At 46.2% G+C, this 15,731-nt stretch overlaps 3 protein-coding genes across 8 annotated transcripts in view; 1 reads left to right on the forward strand and 2 right to left on the reverse strand.

Moving 5' to 3' along the window:
* NOD1 (nucleotide binding oligomerization domain containing 1) overlaps positions 1–2,525 on the reverse strand; it is a 27,368-nt gene extending 24,843 nt beyond the window's left edge. Inside the window, exon 1 of one of the 3 annotated variants that reach the window (XM_065665423.1) lies at positions 2,463–2,525. The gene's annotated coding sequence lies outside the window, so the exon portion shown is untranslated. Of the gene's footprint in view, positions 1–2,023; positions 2,160–2,272; positions 2,294–2,462 lie in introns of those variants that run through there. The other 2 variants (XM_065665426.1, XM_065665424.1) reach the window with 2 other exon arrangements.
* Positions 1,811–12,017, forward strand: LOC136007552 (proline-rich proteoglycan 2-like). Of its 3 annotated transcripts, XM_065665448.1 has the most exons (3): positions 1,811–2,986; positions 9,162–9,276; positions 11,710–12,017. In XM_065665448.1, the coding sequence occupies exons 1-3, from the start codon at positions 2,112–2,114 to the stop codon at positions 11,710–11,712; spliced, it is 993 nt and encodes a 330-aa protein (XP_065521520.1). In that variant the 5' UTR covers positions 1,811–2,111; the 3' UTR covers positions 11,713–12,017. The 3 variants fall into 3 exon arrangements, with proteins under 3 accessions (XP_065521520.1, XP_065521518.1, XP_065521519.1); XM_065665446.1 differs by lacking the exon at positions 9,162–9,276; XM_065665447.1 differs by lacking the exon at positions 11,710–12,017 and having other exon boundaries at positions 9,162–9,452.
* Positions 3,502–13,371, reverse strand: GGCT (gamma-glutamylcyclotransferase). 2 transcript variants are annotated; one of them, XM_065665451.1, is made up of 4 exons: positions 13,225–13,371; positions 10,232–10,377; positions 7,045–7,180; positions 3,502–4,880 (listed from the first exon to the last, which is right to left on the reverse strand). In XM_065665451.1, the coding sequence occupies exons 1-4, from the start codon at positions 13,345–13,347 to the stop codon at positions 4,731–4,733; spliced, it is 555 nt and encodes a 184-aa protein (XP_065521523.1). In that variant the 5' UTR covers positions 13,348–13,371; the 3' UTR covers positions 3,502–4,730. The 2 variants fall into 2 exon arrangements, with proteins under 2 accessions (XP_065521523.1, XP_065521522.1); XM_065665450.1 differs by lacking the exon at positions 13,225–13,371 and adding an exon at positions 10,652–10,846.
* Positions 13,372–15,731: the final 2,360 nt, after the last annotated feature.

Here is a 15,731-nt window from a genome sequence, read left to right on the forward strand (position 1 = left end):
GGGCGGAAGAATCTTAACGAATAGCTAAAAAACATTTTCACCTTGGGGTGAACTGGGGAATTTACTCCTAATCAAGACAGCTGCTCCCAAAAAGAGTGAGTAGGATGAAGCAGTGAAGGCAATACAAGGAGCAAATTAATTCGCTGCCTTTTAAAGCAGCTGTTTTAAGACCAAACTAGAATATTCCTGAAAAGCTGAAAACTCAGTGAATACCACTTCTGTAGTCTTGCTATTCGGACACAAACTGTTCCCCTAAATTGCCTGTGAAACAAAGTCCTAAGGCACATAACTGGTTAACTACAGCCAGTAGCTGGAACATCTTCAGGACTTTTACAGCACTCAACAGCTATCTCTAGCAAACAGCGAAGCACACACACAAATCCCAGTGGCAGCCCAGGGAGAGGGAGCCCCTGTTGGCATAGCCTTCCACCTGTAGTATTCAAAATGTAATTACTCTTTGAGAGGTGTCTGTATGAAAATAGTGCCCCATTTAAAATGAAACTCTGCTCTTTGTGTCTCCAAGTCAGATTTGCTTCCTGAGGAAAGCTGTTTTACAGTGACGGCCACCCCACTGCAATTGCAATCTTGCACCCCAATGCAATCTTGCATTACAAGCAAGAGAACTGCAGACTTTGCCATGTTTTCTCATTAATAATGGTAAATTAGACTCAGGCCAACGTAAACTCAACGTTTTCTGTTTCTCCCAGTCATAGCAGGAAACTGATTTTCCACGTCTTATTTCATGTGTGCCACAGCAGCCGGTCTGTAGCAAATGAATAAGGCAAAATAGATTTCCACACAGCAGCTCTCACTTTTAAAAGAACTAAAAACTATTTTACATAGTTCAAGAACAGTAAAAAACATGGAGAAAACAGGAGCAAAAGGACACACACACTACCCAAAAGGTCTGTATGTCTTGATGAAAAGTGATTCTATGTATTTCCCAGAGGTACTAAAAACCCAGCCTTTTCTTTTTTACACCAGAAATGGTGCATTGGTAGAGCTTGCCCAGAGTCCCCATTTACAATCTCTGTCTAACTATCATCATTGATGCTATGTATGTCAATAAGTGCCCTGGGACCCATACATTACCATTACAATGCCTGTGATTTTTTGCTCTGGGATCACCAAGATCAGCATCTTTTCGTGATCCCCCCGCTCTCTGACAATAGCATAAGCTTTTATAGCCATCCCTAGGTGTCTGAAGAGCCACAGATGTATATGAAAACAGAAGGAATTACTTCTGCCTCCACACAGTAAACTGACAAGCTTCTGTTTTAAAGACATGGGCTTTTACAAAACCACCCGAATCCCTCTCAGTTTTGCTGCTATATTTCCTAAAAGCTTGAAGAAACAGAACTTTGTATATAATGTTTGGAAGAATTAGCAAGCCCCTGTCAAAAACATTCCGGATAACTCCATTCTGATGGGAAAAGTTCAATAAATAAAGACTCACTACTAAAAAGCAAAGGAAAATTCCTTCAATTGGAGAAATCTCGGGGATTTTATTAACAGATGGAGGAGGAAGGGAGCAATTCACTGGTGAATCTAAAAGCCGGAACTGCTTTTCTACTATCATACACTACCTTTACAGGCAACCTGCAGCAAATTCCACACCTGCAGTTGCAACTGATGGCCTCGCATCCTCACAGCTCTCCTAACGCTGCCCAACGCTCACCAACAGCAAACCTCATCACCTCCAGCCACTCCTCCTGCCCAGCACCACCGCTCGCTTGTGCCTTGACATCCATCGACCCAGCAAAACCGGGTCCCGAGCGGGACCTGCCCGACTGCCGCAGGTGAGACCGAGTTAACCGCCGGTGCCGGCTTTTCCTTCGGGAAAACTGCACCACGGGCCAGCATCTGGAACTAACTATCCATTCGCCTTGCTGGCTCATAGAATCATAGAATGGTCAGGGTTGGAAAGGACCTCAAGATCATCCAGTTCCAACCCCCCTGCCATGGGCAGGGACACCTCACACTAAACCATCCCACACAAGGCTTCATGCGCTGTTTTCCTCACCGGGGACACTGCTGCGGGTCCCGGCCGCTCCTCACCCTCTGCCTGCCCCTCTGCAGCCTCCACCTCGGAGGCGGAAGGAGCCCCTGCTATGGAAACCCAAAAAAGCCCCAGAACTTTCAATTCGGGAGCGCGGCGAGCCCACCAAGCCGCAGACCCCGGCAGCAGCCGCCGCGGCGCAGCCCTTCTCCTCCTCCTCCTCCTTCCACCTCGTCAGGGCAAGAAGGTGACAGAGAAACTTCCCCGCGGTACCAGGAGAACTTCGCTCTCCAGAAAGCGCAAACTTCGCCTTGTCCCTGCAGCCTCCCCGCGCCGCCCGCCCCTCACGACATGGCGGCCACCCCCCTCCCCACACACACCCAGCCGCCCGCCGCCACCGGGGAGCGGGGCGGGCAGCAGCCACACGACCCTCCTCCGGCCATGGCCCTTCCCCTGCACTCACCGCGGCGGCGAAGGGACGCAGGCAAAGGGAGGAGCCGGCCCATGGGTGCTGCCCCGCGGGGAGGAGCTCCCGCTCCACCCCTGGGCTCTCCGCTCTGTCGGGGAGCGGCTCCTCCTCACGCGGGCATGGCCGAAGGCCTCTTCCCCTCAGGGGCACCCGCTTTCCCTCCCCACACCGGCATGGCGGAGGCCTCTTCCCCTCAGGGGCACCGGCTTTCCCTCCCCACACCGGCATGGCGGAGGCCTCTTCCCCTCAGGGGCACCGGCTTTCCCTCCCCAAACCGGCATGGCGGAGGCCTCTTCCCCTCAGGGGCACCCGCTTTCCCTCCCCACACCGGCATGGCGGAGGCCTCCTCCCCCGAGAGCTGCCGGGGGTCCCACCTCAGAGAACGCGGCCTCCGCCGGCCCTCAGAGGCCCTGTTGCCCTCAACAGGAGGCACCTTCTGTCAACAGCCCCCATGGAGGCCGCCAGGAGATTGATTTCCACTTTCTTCTTGCAAGAGTTCAAAACCCCAACTGCATCTGGTAAGGGTAAAGCAGAATTGGTGCTGATCACAGAACCCCAGGTAGGAAGGGACCTCAAGGATCATCTGGTCCAACCTCTCTCAGCAAATACGACCTAAACTAAATAACCCCAACGCCCTGTCAGCCTAATCTTCAAAGTGTCCAGTGCTGGGGAGTCCAGCACTTCCTTGGGGCAGTCATTCCAATGGCTGATCAATCATCTTCCTCTTGTGTGCAGTCAGAATCCCTCTAGGAGGGACTTTTGCCCATTACCACTCATCTTGTGACGCCTTGTAAAAGGGAGTTGCTGTTGTAGCCACCCTCTATATACTGTTTAATATATGAATTATATATATTAATAATATACTGTTTGTTTATATATGAAAAATAATACTTCAAATTAATGATTGTGCCCTCCACACTGAAATTACATCCATTAAAACGCACAAATAGCCAACAGTAGTTTCAGTTACCTTTCCATGTAACTTACATATGCAGCGCTAGTACTCTTGAAGCATGCACTGAACAGGGAGAGGTTTGGTTAACTGCAGTTTTATTTACTCAGACTAGACAGTGCCAACACTCAAAGTACTGTGTTTTGCTGCAGACACAGTGTGCACCTCTGAAAACACACATAACAGTTTGGGCAGAGAAGACATTACTTTGCCATTTGTTTATCTAAGCAGTCACACAGTGACACTGGTTATCTCTTACATCCCTCTGTACATTAAGAGACCAACAAAACACACTGTACAGAAGATAAGCCAAAGTTCAGCTGTTTGACATCTTCCTGGGTGTCAGTTTTGCCTTGTTCCCCACAGGTTAACTACAGGCGTTGCCAAGTGCCATGAAGGTAAGTACTCTAAACCTTGCAAAAGCTTCCAGTGTTGCAGAAGATTATCAAAGCCACGCCAAGTCTGTTCATTTGGGGTATAACAGACAAGCAAAACCATGACACAAATGCACTAGGAGTCACAGGGGACTTCCTGATTTCACTGGAAGTGAGAGCAAGGCTTAGATAGCACCAAGCCAGTCAAAAAGGTTGTTTAAAACCCCCTTAGAATTACCTAACTAAAATGAATTCTTTAAAATTTGTTGGTTATACCTAACCTATTACTATGCATAGAAAGTAGACAGCCATTAGACTTTGGATGAGATCCTTTGCTGAATGCTGTCTTCAGGGCTGGGTTGCCTTTTGGACTAACACTTAAAAACATGGAAATAGTTTAAAAATACCATTACTTTTCTTTCTTAACTATATAGATAGAAACAGGAAGTCCATAGCTTTAGGTAGCTTGGCCTTTAAATCATCAAGAGAAGCAGCAGAGGAAAGAGTTTAGTCTTGGTTTAGAGTTTGAGTCTACTTTGCATCTAACAAATCTTCAGAAGTCTTGACACTACTGTATACAACACTGAAGAACAAAGGGCCTGATCCTGCAGCCCTTACTCCTCAGAAAGCAACAAATATGTTCATCAAGATGGCCTTCTTCTTTTAGAAAGGTCAGTAAATGGGATATGAAGCACAGATTTGTGTGCAGCACAGCATGACAATTACAGAATGCCTACATCTGCAACAACTTCAGCAGGTACTCAAGCTATACAAAGCAAAGAAGATACCAATGTCAGTGTGTCACCAGACTGCAAATTATGTCTGATGTAGATGCAGAGCAAACTCATCTTTCCTGGATAAATAAATCAACTGCTGATCAGCAGAGTGATGAGAGATCTAAATGAAGGTGAATGGCCAAGCAAGTGCAGATGTATTCTATGCAGAGGTTTTTTCCTTTTCTTTAATAGCAGCTTCAATTTTTTCCATGATTGGCACTGGCCCTGCATAGTTATTAGTTTCAATAGCTTCTAATTTCTTCTGATAGTCAGTTGGCAAGCCATTCTGTTTTGCACCCATACAGATAACCTATAATCAAAAGAAATAAAAAGAGAAAGCCTTCAATAATAGCGTTAGGAACAACAGACTCCTCCAAACTTACTTGTACAGGAAGAACTACTTAAGGTAACAAGAGAAATAATCCCAAATAATGCCATTTGTACCTAAAGATAGCCAAAGGCTTCTGGAAGACCACTGAAGACCTTAGTAATATCAACAGAATTACTCTGAAAAGGATGGTAACTACACTAAGACAAACCCCTAAGATTCTGAAATCTCAATACTTACACAAGTAGTCCACAATCTCCACTGTTGTACTCTATAATCTATAATTATACAAGACTGTACAATTAAGCTGTTAATTCAGTTATTCCATTCTTTCAAGTGAGGATAAGAACTACATTCTATGCCTTTAGCCAGCCTTAGTATCTCTTCTGAGTAAGAAGCAGTGTGTGTTACGGAAAGTGGCTTTTAAAACTCCACTGTTCAAACCACAGCAGTGAGTATCTAGACAGGTTACAGCAGTAACAGAAACAGATACTTAGTTTAGTGAAAAAGCACAGATTCCTTCGGGTTTGTTCCCGTAGCTTTCCTTCTACATACAAAATAAACCCAAGCATTGGTGCTAGAGAAAAGAAGTGTCAGTGAGAGGAAAACAGAAGCTGTAAGAACCCAGCCTTGAAAGAGACCAGCAAGTTCCCAATGAATAGATATATATGCAGGTTCTAAAAGCTGACACTATTGTAAATATTCCTTCATGCAGTCAACATCCAGGAAATTCAAGGATGAGTCATCTAGAAAGGATGACCTTTGCCACAGAAAGTGCACATCAGTAGATGGGTGCTGATCACTGTGTGTTGGTGCTGTCACCTGTACTCAATTTTTAGTCCCCTTAAGCAAATAAAAGCTTGGGGCATGAGGGAAGAGGAGGACTAACAACTTACCCTGACAACAGCAGGAGGGAATGTTTAGCTAGATAAAGTCGCCAGTATTGGAGGTCTGCTCTTACAGCATACGAGCGAGAGCTGACACACAGCAGCAGACTATTGAAATTCCCTGAAAAGCCCTAAAGATCTGTCCTGACAGGAAGTGGGTTGGCAGGGAGGAGGTTTGTGAAGTAGCAGAGCCTGCTTTCTAAGCAAGCTTTCTCTTCAAGAGTCCTGCAGCAGCTGGCCTCCGCTATGCTCCTGGAAGCTGATTCACAACAGCGAGTTCCTCCGTTAAGAGAAAGTAGCACACTTGGGATTTAATAAGCTCAAGCTTTGCTTTTGGTAGAAAAAGTTGACACATTACAGTGATATCTATCTCCAATTAGAATCATAGAATAGTTTGGGCTGGAAAGGACCTTAAGATCATCCAGTTCCAATCCCCCTGCCATGGGCAGGGACATCTCACACTAAACCATCTCACCCAAGGCTTCATCCAGCCTGGCCTTGAGCACTGCCAGGAATGGTGCATTCGCAACCTCCCTGGGCAACCCATTCCTTTTTGCTAATTTTTTTTGCTAATAGCTGCACAATTCCAGACATGCTGTCATTCCACCTGAGGCTAGGCCCACATCAGATCCCACAAGCTAAGCAGGTCAGGCCTGCTGCGTGACTGGATCATGTGTCTCTATAGAGCCAGTGTGTTGCAGAAGTGCTAAAACATTTCTGCCTCAACCAGCCATCAAGTGGGAAGCCTGCAGTGCTCTGCAGTATTGCTGGACGTCCTGTGATACAGTGATGATGCCTCTTTTAAAAGGAGGCAGGTGGACTTCTGTATTAAATGATAGCAAGATCTTTCACAAGACAATCTGTGCCCTTGAGACTATAAACCACGTGCTGTACTCTTCCCACAGAAGCTTCCCTCTGTTCTTTTAGTGCAGTGCATTAATTTTTCAAAAGGAGAATTGCTGCATATCTACAAACACCATCTTTCAGAAAGGCCTGAGTCAGTCACAACTAATTCACAAGTTAAATAGAGTCTTCATGCAAGACATAACTAAGCCAAAGAGTAAAATTGTTTTAGCAGGCCTTTAAGAGCTAGCAGTCCTCTGTGAGCATCATTACAGCAACACATTGCACAAGGATCAAGTTATACCTTTATTTACAGTGGATGGAAGGCAGGACTAACTAACATTTATTAAATAGGACAGAAGTGCTGCATTATATATTTCTATTAATTCTTCCAAAGTTAGTGATGCAATACCTACCTTTTTATACTGAGGAGAAGGGGGACCACAGACATAGTCCTGCATCTGGTAGCTCCGACAGGTCAGTACCTCTCCTGCTTGAGTCTGAACATTAACTTCTATTGGGACATAAATGCCAGCTTCAACTCCCTCTTGCCTGTAAAGGACATACATTCCTTTCATGCCAAGTAACAAGTATTATCTTTCAAACACACTGTGCAATTAAACATATGCATTTATTATAACAGAATTCAAGGCAGGACACTAGTCTGCACTGTTAACAGACTTAAAGAAAAGCAAATAAAGCAAAACATGTCCCAGTACTTTCTGTGCAGACTTGTTTCATATCCAAGAATATTTCTAAAGCAGCAACAACAGCAGTAGCATTCACTTTCATAATTTTATCTCTGTAAGAAAGATGACTTGCAAAGGTAGAGAATACTCCTTGTGAATTAACTACAGTGCAAATCTGGTAATCTACAAGGGAAACACAACCAAGAGTACCAGAATTGATGGGCCAGGCACGTATCAGTCATTACCTTCTGCTCAGACAATGAAACAACTGTAAAGTTGTATCTTGCTCATTGTGTTACATTTCAGTAAGGGGAAACTCATACAACTCTTGTGATGCGCATTCCAAAGAATAATCCAAGACACCTTTTAGTTTGTGTAGGACTCATACGGCAACAAAGAGTTAGATCAGGGCAAACCCCATTTTGTTATTTTTTCATTAGCAAAACCATGCTGTCTTAAGAAAAGAAAACCAAACTCAAAACCAAGGCTATTTTAACCATTTACCATTTAGCCACTTTTAGATGTGCTTTAGGTATGAGTGATAATATGGGTTTTAATGCTGCTCATCAAAATACCATTTTGATAAGTTATCTTTCATTTCAAGTTAACATGCACAACATGGGCCATGTTATGCAAGTAATTAGGTTAAGCACAAGTAGATACTGGAAGCTAACTACAGATTCAATGTCTACAATGACTGCAAAGTCAGTCAATTGGGTGTGAAGAGCACGAAAAACGGTACAGTGAAGGAACGTTTACAGAACAGAACAGAACTATGATATATAAGGAAAAGTCGTGATTTAGTCTGTAACCTCTGTGTGAAAGAGAGGACAAAAAACCCCAACAAAATAAATCTGACCATAAGACAGCACCAAAATGCCTTTGAAGCCAAAGACTTCAGCCATCTAAGCAAAAGATTCCTCTCTCATATTTCTTTTCTGTATATTACATTGTTTTACTAGTAATTCACCTAACTACATGCAGCATCAATTACACATTCCTTCCTCTGCTTCTGGATAACAAGCACAGACCTCTTTATCCAGACTGGGGAGGAAGAAAAAGGAAGGAAGGAAACAGTGATTTTTACTTTTTTTCCCTTGATCCATGGAGATTTCAGGAAATAACTTGAAGAACTTACAAATATATCTGCTTGTGCACAGCCAGACAATCCCACAACCCTCAGCAGGGACACATGAAACTCATTTGAGTGGGTTAGAGCAGCCCTTAGAAGAACACTATCAACTAACGCTTTAAAAGCCAAGAACACATCTTATTTCCTTCCATTTCCAGTTCACCTTTGTGACATCAATGAGGCAGCTGGAAAAAAAAGCTTTCTTTAATGCTAGTGTCCATCCTGCGGTTTCTGGTGACGTTACAGCACTCAAGTCTCTAGCATCTTAGGCAGCATTAAAGTTTATCTCCTGTCAAAGAAATGCCAGGGATCTGCAATTCTACAGTATTTAAACAAAACTTCTAGAAATCGAAATACAGAACAACGTCCCCATAAAGTGGGGAAACACAGTGCTACTATCAAAGCAGATGCTACCAGACAGGCTTTTTATACTGGTGAAAGTTTATGCTTTAGGAAAGCATCGTAAATGGGGAAATTTAAATAAAGGTCAGGAGAAACAGGGGCAGGAGGTAAGTACTAGTGTATGCAACACGGGGGGAACTCAGGATATCATAAAGCAGGGATATGTGATGCTCTCTCCAACCATAAGCATACCAAGTAGATGCCCTCCTGCTTAGGACTAACACTCCCAACCAGGACATGAGAGTGCTGAGACTTCTCATTCCCATGGTGTGCTAACAGAACTTGGGCAACAGTTTCTGTTGTATTTCAGGTTCACTGGAGTCAATCAAAAGCAAATTGGAACTTCCAAGTTCCATGGCCAAGGTTATAAGGACAAGTCTACACAGCGTGGTACAGCCATAACCAAAACTGCACCAGTACCACAGGTAGGAGAACTGTATTAATTTATTGCTTTCAGTGGGTTTAATATGCCCTGCTTTCTTAGCCTTACGAGCCCAGATTTTTACTGGATTTAACTGATGGTGATGAACAGCTCTGAACAAACTATCCTTGTACATGTGAAGCACTGTGCTGGGCAGGTGCATCCCAAAAGCTGCAATAAGCACATGACACCAGCTAAAATTTTGGAGATTAAGTTCTAAATCTTACCTTAAATGCTGCAAGAAATTATGCTACACCTGGATTTGTTTGCCCAGGTGGTCCTCTAGACTTCAGCCTGGGAACAACTTGCTCAGGCTACCTAAAACTGTTTTAATTATCAGGCACACGCAGAACATTCTCCACCATGCACTGCAATGGTGAAGGCAGCCTCTTCCATTCAATGTGAGAAACAGCTCCCTGCTTGGATATACCTCGAGTTCACAAAAGTTTTGACTCCTTAGAAGACATGTAAAATAAACTCCTCAAAAGGTCCCACTACCTTTATTAAAGATCCCCTTCTCTTCTGCAAAGTCTTGTTCTCAGCCCTTACTTTTCACTACATCTGGAGACTACAGACATATAGATAGAAATTGACAATCTCCAAGGAAACTCTCCCTAAAGCAATGGGAGAAGTACTACACCACAAATAAAGGGTTAAGAGTCAGTTATGGGACAGGACATTGTGAGGTCAGGGGTTAAAAAAAGGAGCCTGACCAATGTGTCGGCTCCAAATCAAGGTCCACATGTTATGAAAACACTCCTATGTTGAAAACAAAGCCATTTTAACCCCAGATGTGTTAGACACCAGTACACATACTATGAAGTGAAATTCACATATTAAAGTCCAAAGCACTTTTTTGATCCCAACACCAAGGCTTCCACACAGCTCTTCACCAAAAATTAACTACCGCTTTTCAATTGCTCTCTAAAGTAGAAGACAGCAAAAGTTAAGTCACCTACTTATCCAGTGAACTTAAATTGCTAGTGTTCATTTTCCACACTATTCCCCATACTTCGTCTCCAGGGCTCTGAACAATGGTAGCTGTACCTCCATGCCAGACAGAGCTCGTCCTGCCTTGATGATGGCCAAACTCGAGCTTAAAATCCTGCAAATGAAACCAATGCAGAGAATCAATTTCCACTTAAGGCAAGGGCTGTTGGCTAATCTTGACATGAATGAGGCAGCTAAAGGAGAATCTGCGAGTAGTCAGTTGAACCCACAGAAGGAGGAATGGATGGGTGGGATCTGACCCAGCTCCCATCTCACAAGGGGCTATAGTCGGCCTTTTTCACCTCCCCGTAAGAAAGAGCAGCCTTAGGACAAAGGGGAAAGAGATCTGGCAGAGATCACTACTGATAAAAGTCTTCGTCTGCTGAGACCTGGATCAATGCAAACCTCTCAGTAGTCTGCCCTAAATACGAGCTAATGAGAAGAAAGCAGAGGTAGCCCTTTATCAGGAGCAGCACACACACCCCATTGTACAGTAAACACAGTACCGCTGAAGTCAGCTTGACTTTTGTCCAAGTTGGCAGCGACAGGATTGCCGATGTTCTTCCCATTAGGCAATCTGAAGGGCCCTCAGCTGAGGTGTGCCATGAAGGAACTGGCTACTGCATTCTTCTCGTTCCTCAAAAGGCATGCCTACCCAGTGCCCACCCCTGTGCAGCCTTTGGTGCAGTTACAAGACTTAAATGCTACCATGCAGGGTCCAGGAAAAGCGCGAGGGTAAAGAAGCCCACGAGATGGTGAACTTTGGATCTTATCTTCATGCACCATCCTGTGCATCTTCCAGTGTTTTGTGCCATCACTCCATTGAAATGTTCCTGGGTATTTCTATGTGACGGTGTAGTGAGCTTATTCTTCATTCCTTGAATAAGGAATAAGCTCACCTCCTTGAGTGAGCTTATTCTGCAATTCTATGGTATTTAAACAACACCTGAAGTTGAAACATTCTTTTAGAAACTGAATATCTCTTTCTTACAAGTAATATCATATATTACTATAGAGACAAAAGACAGTAACAGGTTCTTGTATTTTACCAGAGTAATTTCCCATCTGGCTCCATACACTACCTTTCCTCTCCTACTTGTTAGCCAGTTTGTGGATCCTTCCCTAGCAGTAGAAAAGGGAAAGCAAAAGAAACCCCAAACCAACAACTTTTACAGAAGACTTCCTGCTTAACCACAAGCACAACAAAAATAAACCCCAAACGTACACAACCCCACAGCTTTGCTGATTTCTCATATTCACCCTCTTTAAGCTGCTAGTTTAATTTGAAATATGTGTGTGTACATATTAATATTTGCTTTCTGAGGCATGTTGCTTTCTTGTAATATACCCTAAGAGATATGGGAAAGAAGTTTCCAGAAGCAGAGCAGTTGGAGGCTCACACACAGAAGAGCACTGATCAGCAACCATTTTTGTTTTATCATTTCAGTGATGTTTTCCCGGCCTGACCCACACTGAATACCTGCAAGGGGGTGTATTAAATCATCAGGTAACACCCAAAAAGGACGACAGAGACCGCACAGGAATAGAGCAGTTAGCTCCGGTTCCAGAAGCAGGAAACCTGATGTTATGCTGTGTGGCAACTGCAGGGCAGAGGGAACAAACACACTACATACTTTCTTGGGTCAAGAGCTTGGTCTCTGGCCCTTCTTCTAAGAACCAATGTAATACCCTTTCTGTACATGTTATGCATCCCATTATAGCTTTTGGCTGAAGATTAACAAAGCTTCAGGAAGTAAAACCAGAGGGAAGTTAATTTAATACTGTAGTTCAGCAGCAAAAAAACTCCGTTTACAGGTTGGTTTTCCTTTTTTTAAGCCAACACGGTCCTACTATAGGGCAATTAACAGAAACTGGCTCCAACCTTTGCACACTTTCTCACTCCCAAACCTCAGTGGCTTTCCAGCTCAAAGCAAGGGAGCAAAGTCACCTGGTGTTAACAGGGAGCATGGCAATCAGAGGCTGGCCAAAAAAGAAAGTGCCTGGCTGTCCTGCAGCGTGACAAATGTGTCACCTGAAAATCCACCCAAAAGGAAAGATGAAGCATAGGGCTTTCTTTTATTCCAAGGTAAGCACACACTACTGCTGCTGCTGCTTTCCTCCTCACCTCCCACATCTGATCCTGCAAGGTGCTGGGCTCTCAACACATTCAGTTCCTCAGCGATACCTCTGTGCACCTCACACTTCATAGGAATGTGCCTCAGCTGCCTGGTTGATAGTTCCAAGAGACACCAAGTACCTGACTACAGGGAGTTTATTAATGACAAGCTTTTGTAACTTCTTCACACACTCTCACACAGATCATTTCCTACCAGCTACCCCAAGAGACCCTTCAAGTCATCCTTAAGTGGCATCAATCGATGCTCTGCTTCCCCAAGGATCCTTCCAGTTGTACAAATCTCTACATCAACTTAACGACCATAAGCTCGTATTTCCAAGTCTCCCAAAGCCAAGTTGATGTACTATCACTTAATAACCGCAGGCAGGGGGAGAACTGCCAGGGCACAGGAAGGAGAGAGCTGCTGCCGGGCAGCGCTGAGGGCGGCGTGCATCCCACTCGACACACAGCACGGGAAAGGCTTCTCACTTGTACCCAGTGTGGCAGAGGGGAAGGAGGACTCCTGATTGATAAGTGAAGCATCCTCCTCTTCGAACCGCCAGAAACTCACCCCAGAAGCCCAGCCACCACCTGCAACTCAACGCGTTCAGCCTCACAGCTCTCTACACGCAATGTCGCGGCTGGCACCATGACAGCCGTGCCTAAACGCAGTGCGATACCCCCAGAGGCGGGACTAACGGCACCACTTACGCGGCCGCGGCAGCCCAGTGACGCTACCGCCGATGGTGTCGTCCCCCCCCACCCCGGCACCGGTGGGAGGGATCGGCTGTCCCGCAGCACCGGACCCCCCCCGCAGCAGAGCCAGGCCCCGCTCCCCGCACACACCTGCAGGCGTGCCAGGCCGTGCAGCGCCGCCGAGGGGTTGCTCAGCAGCAGCCGCTCCCGCAGCAAGTTGCTGCCGTACGCGTAGTACAGGAAGGAACAACCGGTGCGGCCGCCGGGCTCCATCGCCACGCTGCCAACCCGGCCCCCCCGCGCTGCCGCTCCAAGCCCCCCCCCCCCCACTTTCCACCGCTCGCCATTGGGTCATCTGCGTGCCACGCCCCTCCGCCACTGCCGTAGTCACGTGAGAGTGACCCGCAGGCCGGCGGGGGTTTTGGGTTGCGGCGTGCGCGCTCCCCGCGGGCAGGGGCGGAGAGCGAGGCGCGTTCCCGTCGTCCTGGGGAGGCCTGACAGCAGCTCCGGTGCCTGAAGGGGCTGCAGGGAACCTGGAGAGGGGCTTGGGACAAGGGCCTGTAGGGACAGGCCAAGGGGAATGGCTTGAACCTGCCCGAGGGGAGACTGAGATTGGACAGCAGGAAGAAATACTTCACTATGAGGGTGCCCAGAGAAGCTGTGGCTGCCCCATCCCTGGCAGTGCTCAAGGCCAGGTTGGACACAGGGGCTTGGAGCAAGCTGCTCCAGTGGAAGGGGTCCCTGCCCATGGCAGGGGTTGGAACAGGAGAGCTTTAAGGCCCCTTCCAAACCAAACCCATCTACAATCTAGACAGAGGAGAGAAGCATGCTGCCCTGGGTCATTGCAGCCTCAGCACCACACCATGTGCAGCAAATGTTTTCAAGTGCATTAGCCATGGCAGCGGGTGGGAGATGCTTCTGGGGGGGGGGGGGGGGGGGAGGGGCCACACTGCCAGCGAGCAGAGCCTGTAGCTTGTTATACTGAACTGGGGAGGGTTACAGCACCTGTGCTAAAGTCATATCATAGAATAGTTAGGGTTGGAAAGGACCTCAAGATCATCCAGTTCCAACCCCCCTGCCATGGGCAGGGACACCTCACACTAAACCATCCCACCCAAGGCTTCATCCAACCTGGCCCTGAACACTGCCAGGGATGGAGCACTCACAACCTCCCTGGGCAACCCATTCCAGTGCCTCACCACCCTCACAGGAAAGAATTTCCTCCTTAGATCCAATCTAAACTTCCCCTGTTTAAGTTTGAACCCATTACCCCTTCTCTTGTCACTACAGTCCCTGATGAAGAGTCCCTCCCCAGCATCCCTATAGGCCCCCTTCAGGTACTGGAAGGCTGCTATGAGGTCTCCACGCAGCCTTCTCTTCTCCAGGCTGAAAAGCCCCAACTTCCTCAGCCTGTCTTCATACGGGAGGTGCTCCAGCCCCTGATCATCCTCGTGGCCTCCTCTGGACTTGTTCCAACAGTTCCATGTCCTTCTTATGTTGAGGGCAACAGAACCGCACACAATGCTCCAGGTGAGGTCTCACGAGTCAAGCCAATGCATTTCACTTGTGAATATCCTGTCTTCCTCTGAGAGAAATTGAGCAGTGGTGAATTGTAAATACATTCCGAGAAGTAAAACAATGCAACTTGTCCCAGCTGGGAGCACTCAGAGCAGAGTAAGCTGGTAATATGCATGAGTAACAGGCGAGAAGATGCAGACATGCAGGCCGGCAGGACTGCAGACCTGTGCACAGAGGCAGTTCCAACCCTGATGTAAGCAATGTTCAAATGAGATGGGAGGAAGCTTTATTGCAGCTACCCCTAAGCATGAGCTGTTGAAGCAATATAAACATATATGTATAATACAGCAAAACTGCCACAGAAGGCTGTAATTAACAACAGCATAACAATTAATGGTGAGGCACCATTCATTAACGCTGTTAAAATAGCCTTTGGCCCACATCAGCCTGCTGAGCAGAGGATTCAGCATCAGATCTGGCCTCTTCAGACACGTCCTCACCTGCACAATATGCAACACAGAGGGGAAAGCAGCCAGTGGAATGAAGCTGTTCCTTCCTTTAATGGTGGGCGCAGTGCTCCGTTTGGATCCCTGCTTTAGTTTTCCCAGCACAGGTGTGGGCAAAGTCAGATTCATCATAAAACACATAAAGTGATCAATGTGGCTCTAGTCCTTCTTGAATAGCAGTTGTCTTGTTTTTTGCTTATGTAGGAATACTTTGGCGTGAGAGGGAACATGTTCACTTGTTACACAATTCATAGGCTTAAATAGCAAGACTCCCTCACTCTCACTCCTTACAACAGCTAGTAGCTGAACACATCTTCTCCTTTATGCTCTTACTCCCTTTTCCTAAGGAAATGTGAACTCCATAAGAAGTGTCTCTCCTTCTCCAGCAATGTCTGGACTATTGGATAATTTCAGCCAGCAAGCAGGAGGTCTCAAAGATAGAACTAAGTGTTTGCTGGTCTCAAGAAAAGAGGCAGAACTGACTGTGAGACGGTGGGGATCCCAATGCTCAGAATTTCAACAACAGTTGTGATGATTTTCCATTCAAAAGGCATGAATACTTTGAACAAGGAGAAAGTTTTCCCTTAAAACTAGTGTCCTTTTCCCTGCTATTCAAACCCAGACTTTAATGTT

This window comes from Lathamus discolor, chromosome 2, assembly GCF_037157495.1.
Source record: "Lathamus discolor isolate bLatDis1 chromosome 2, bLatDis1.hap1, whole genome shotgun sequence".
Classification (NCBI taxonomy): domain Eukaryota; kingdom Metazoa; phylum Chordata; class Aves; order Psittaciformes; family Psittacidae; genus Lathamus; species Lathamus discolor.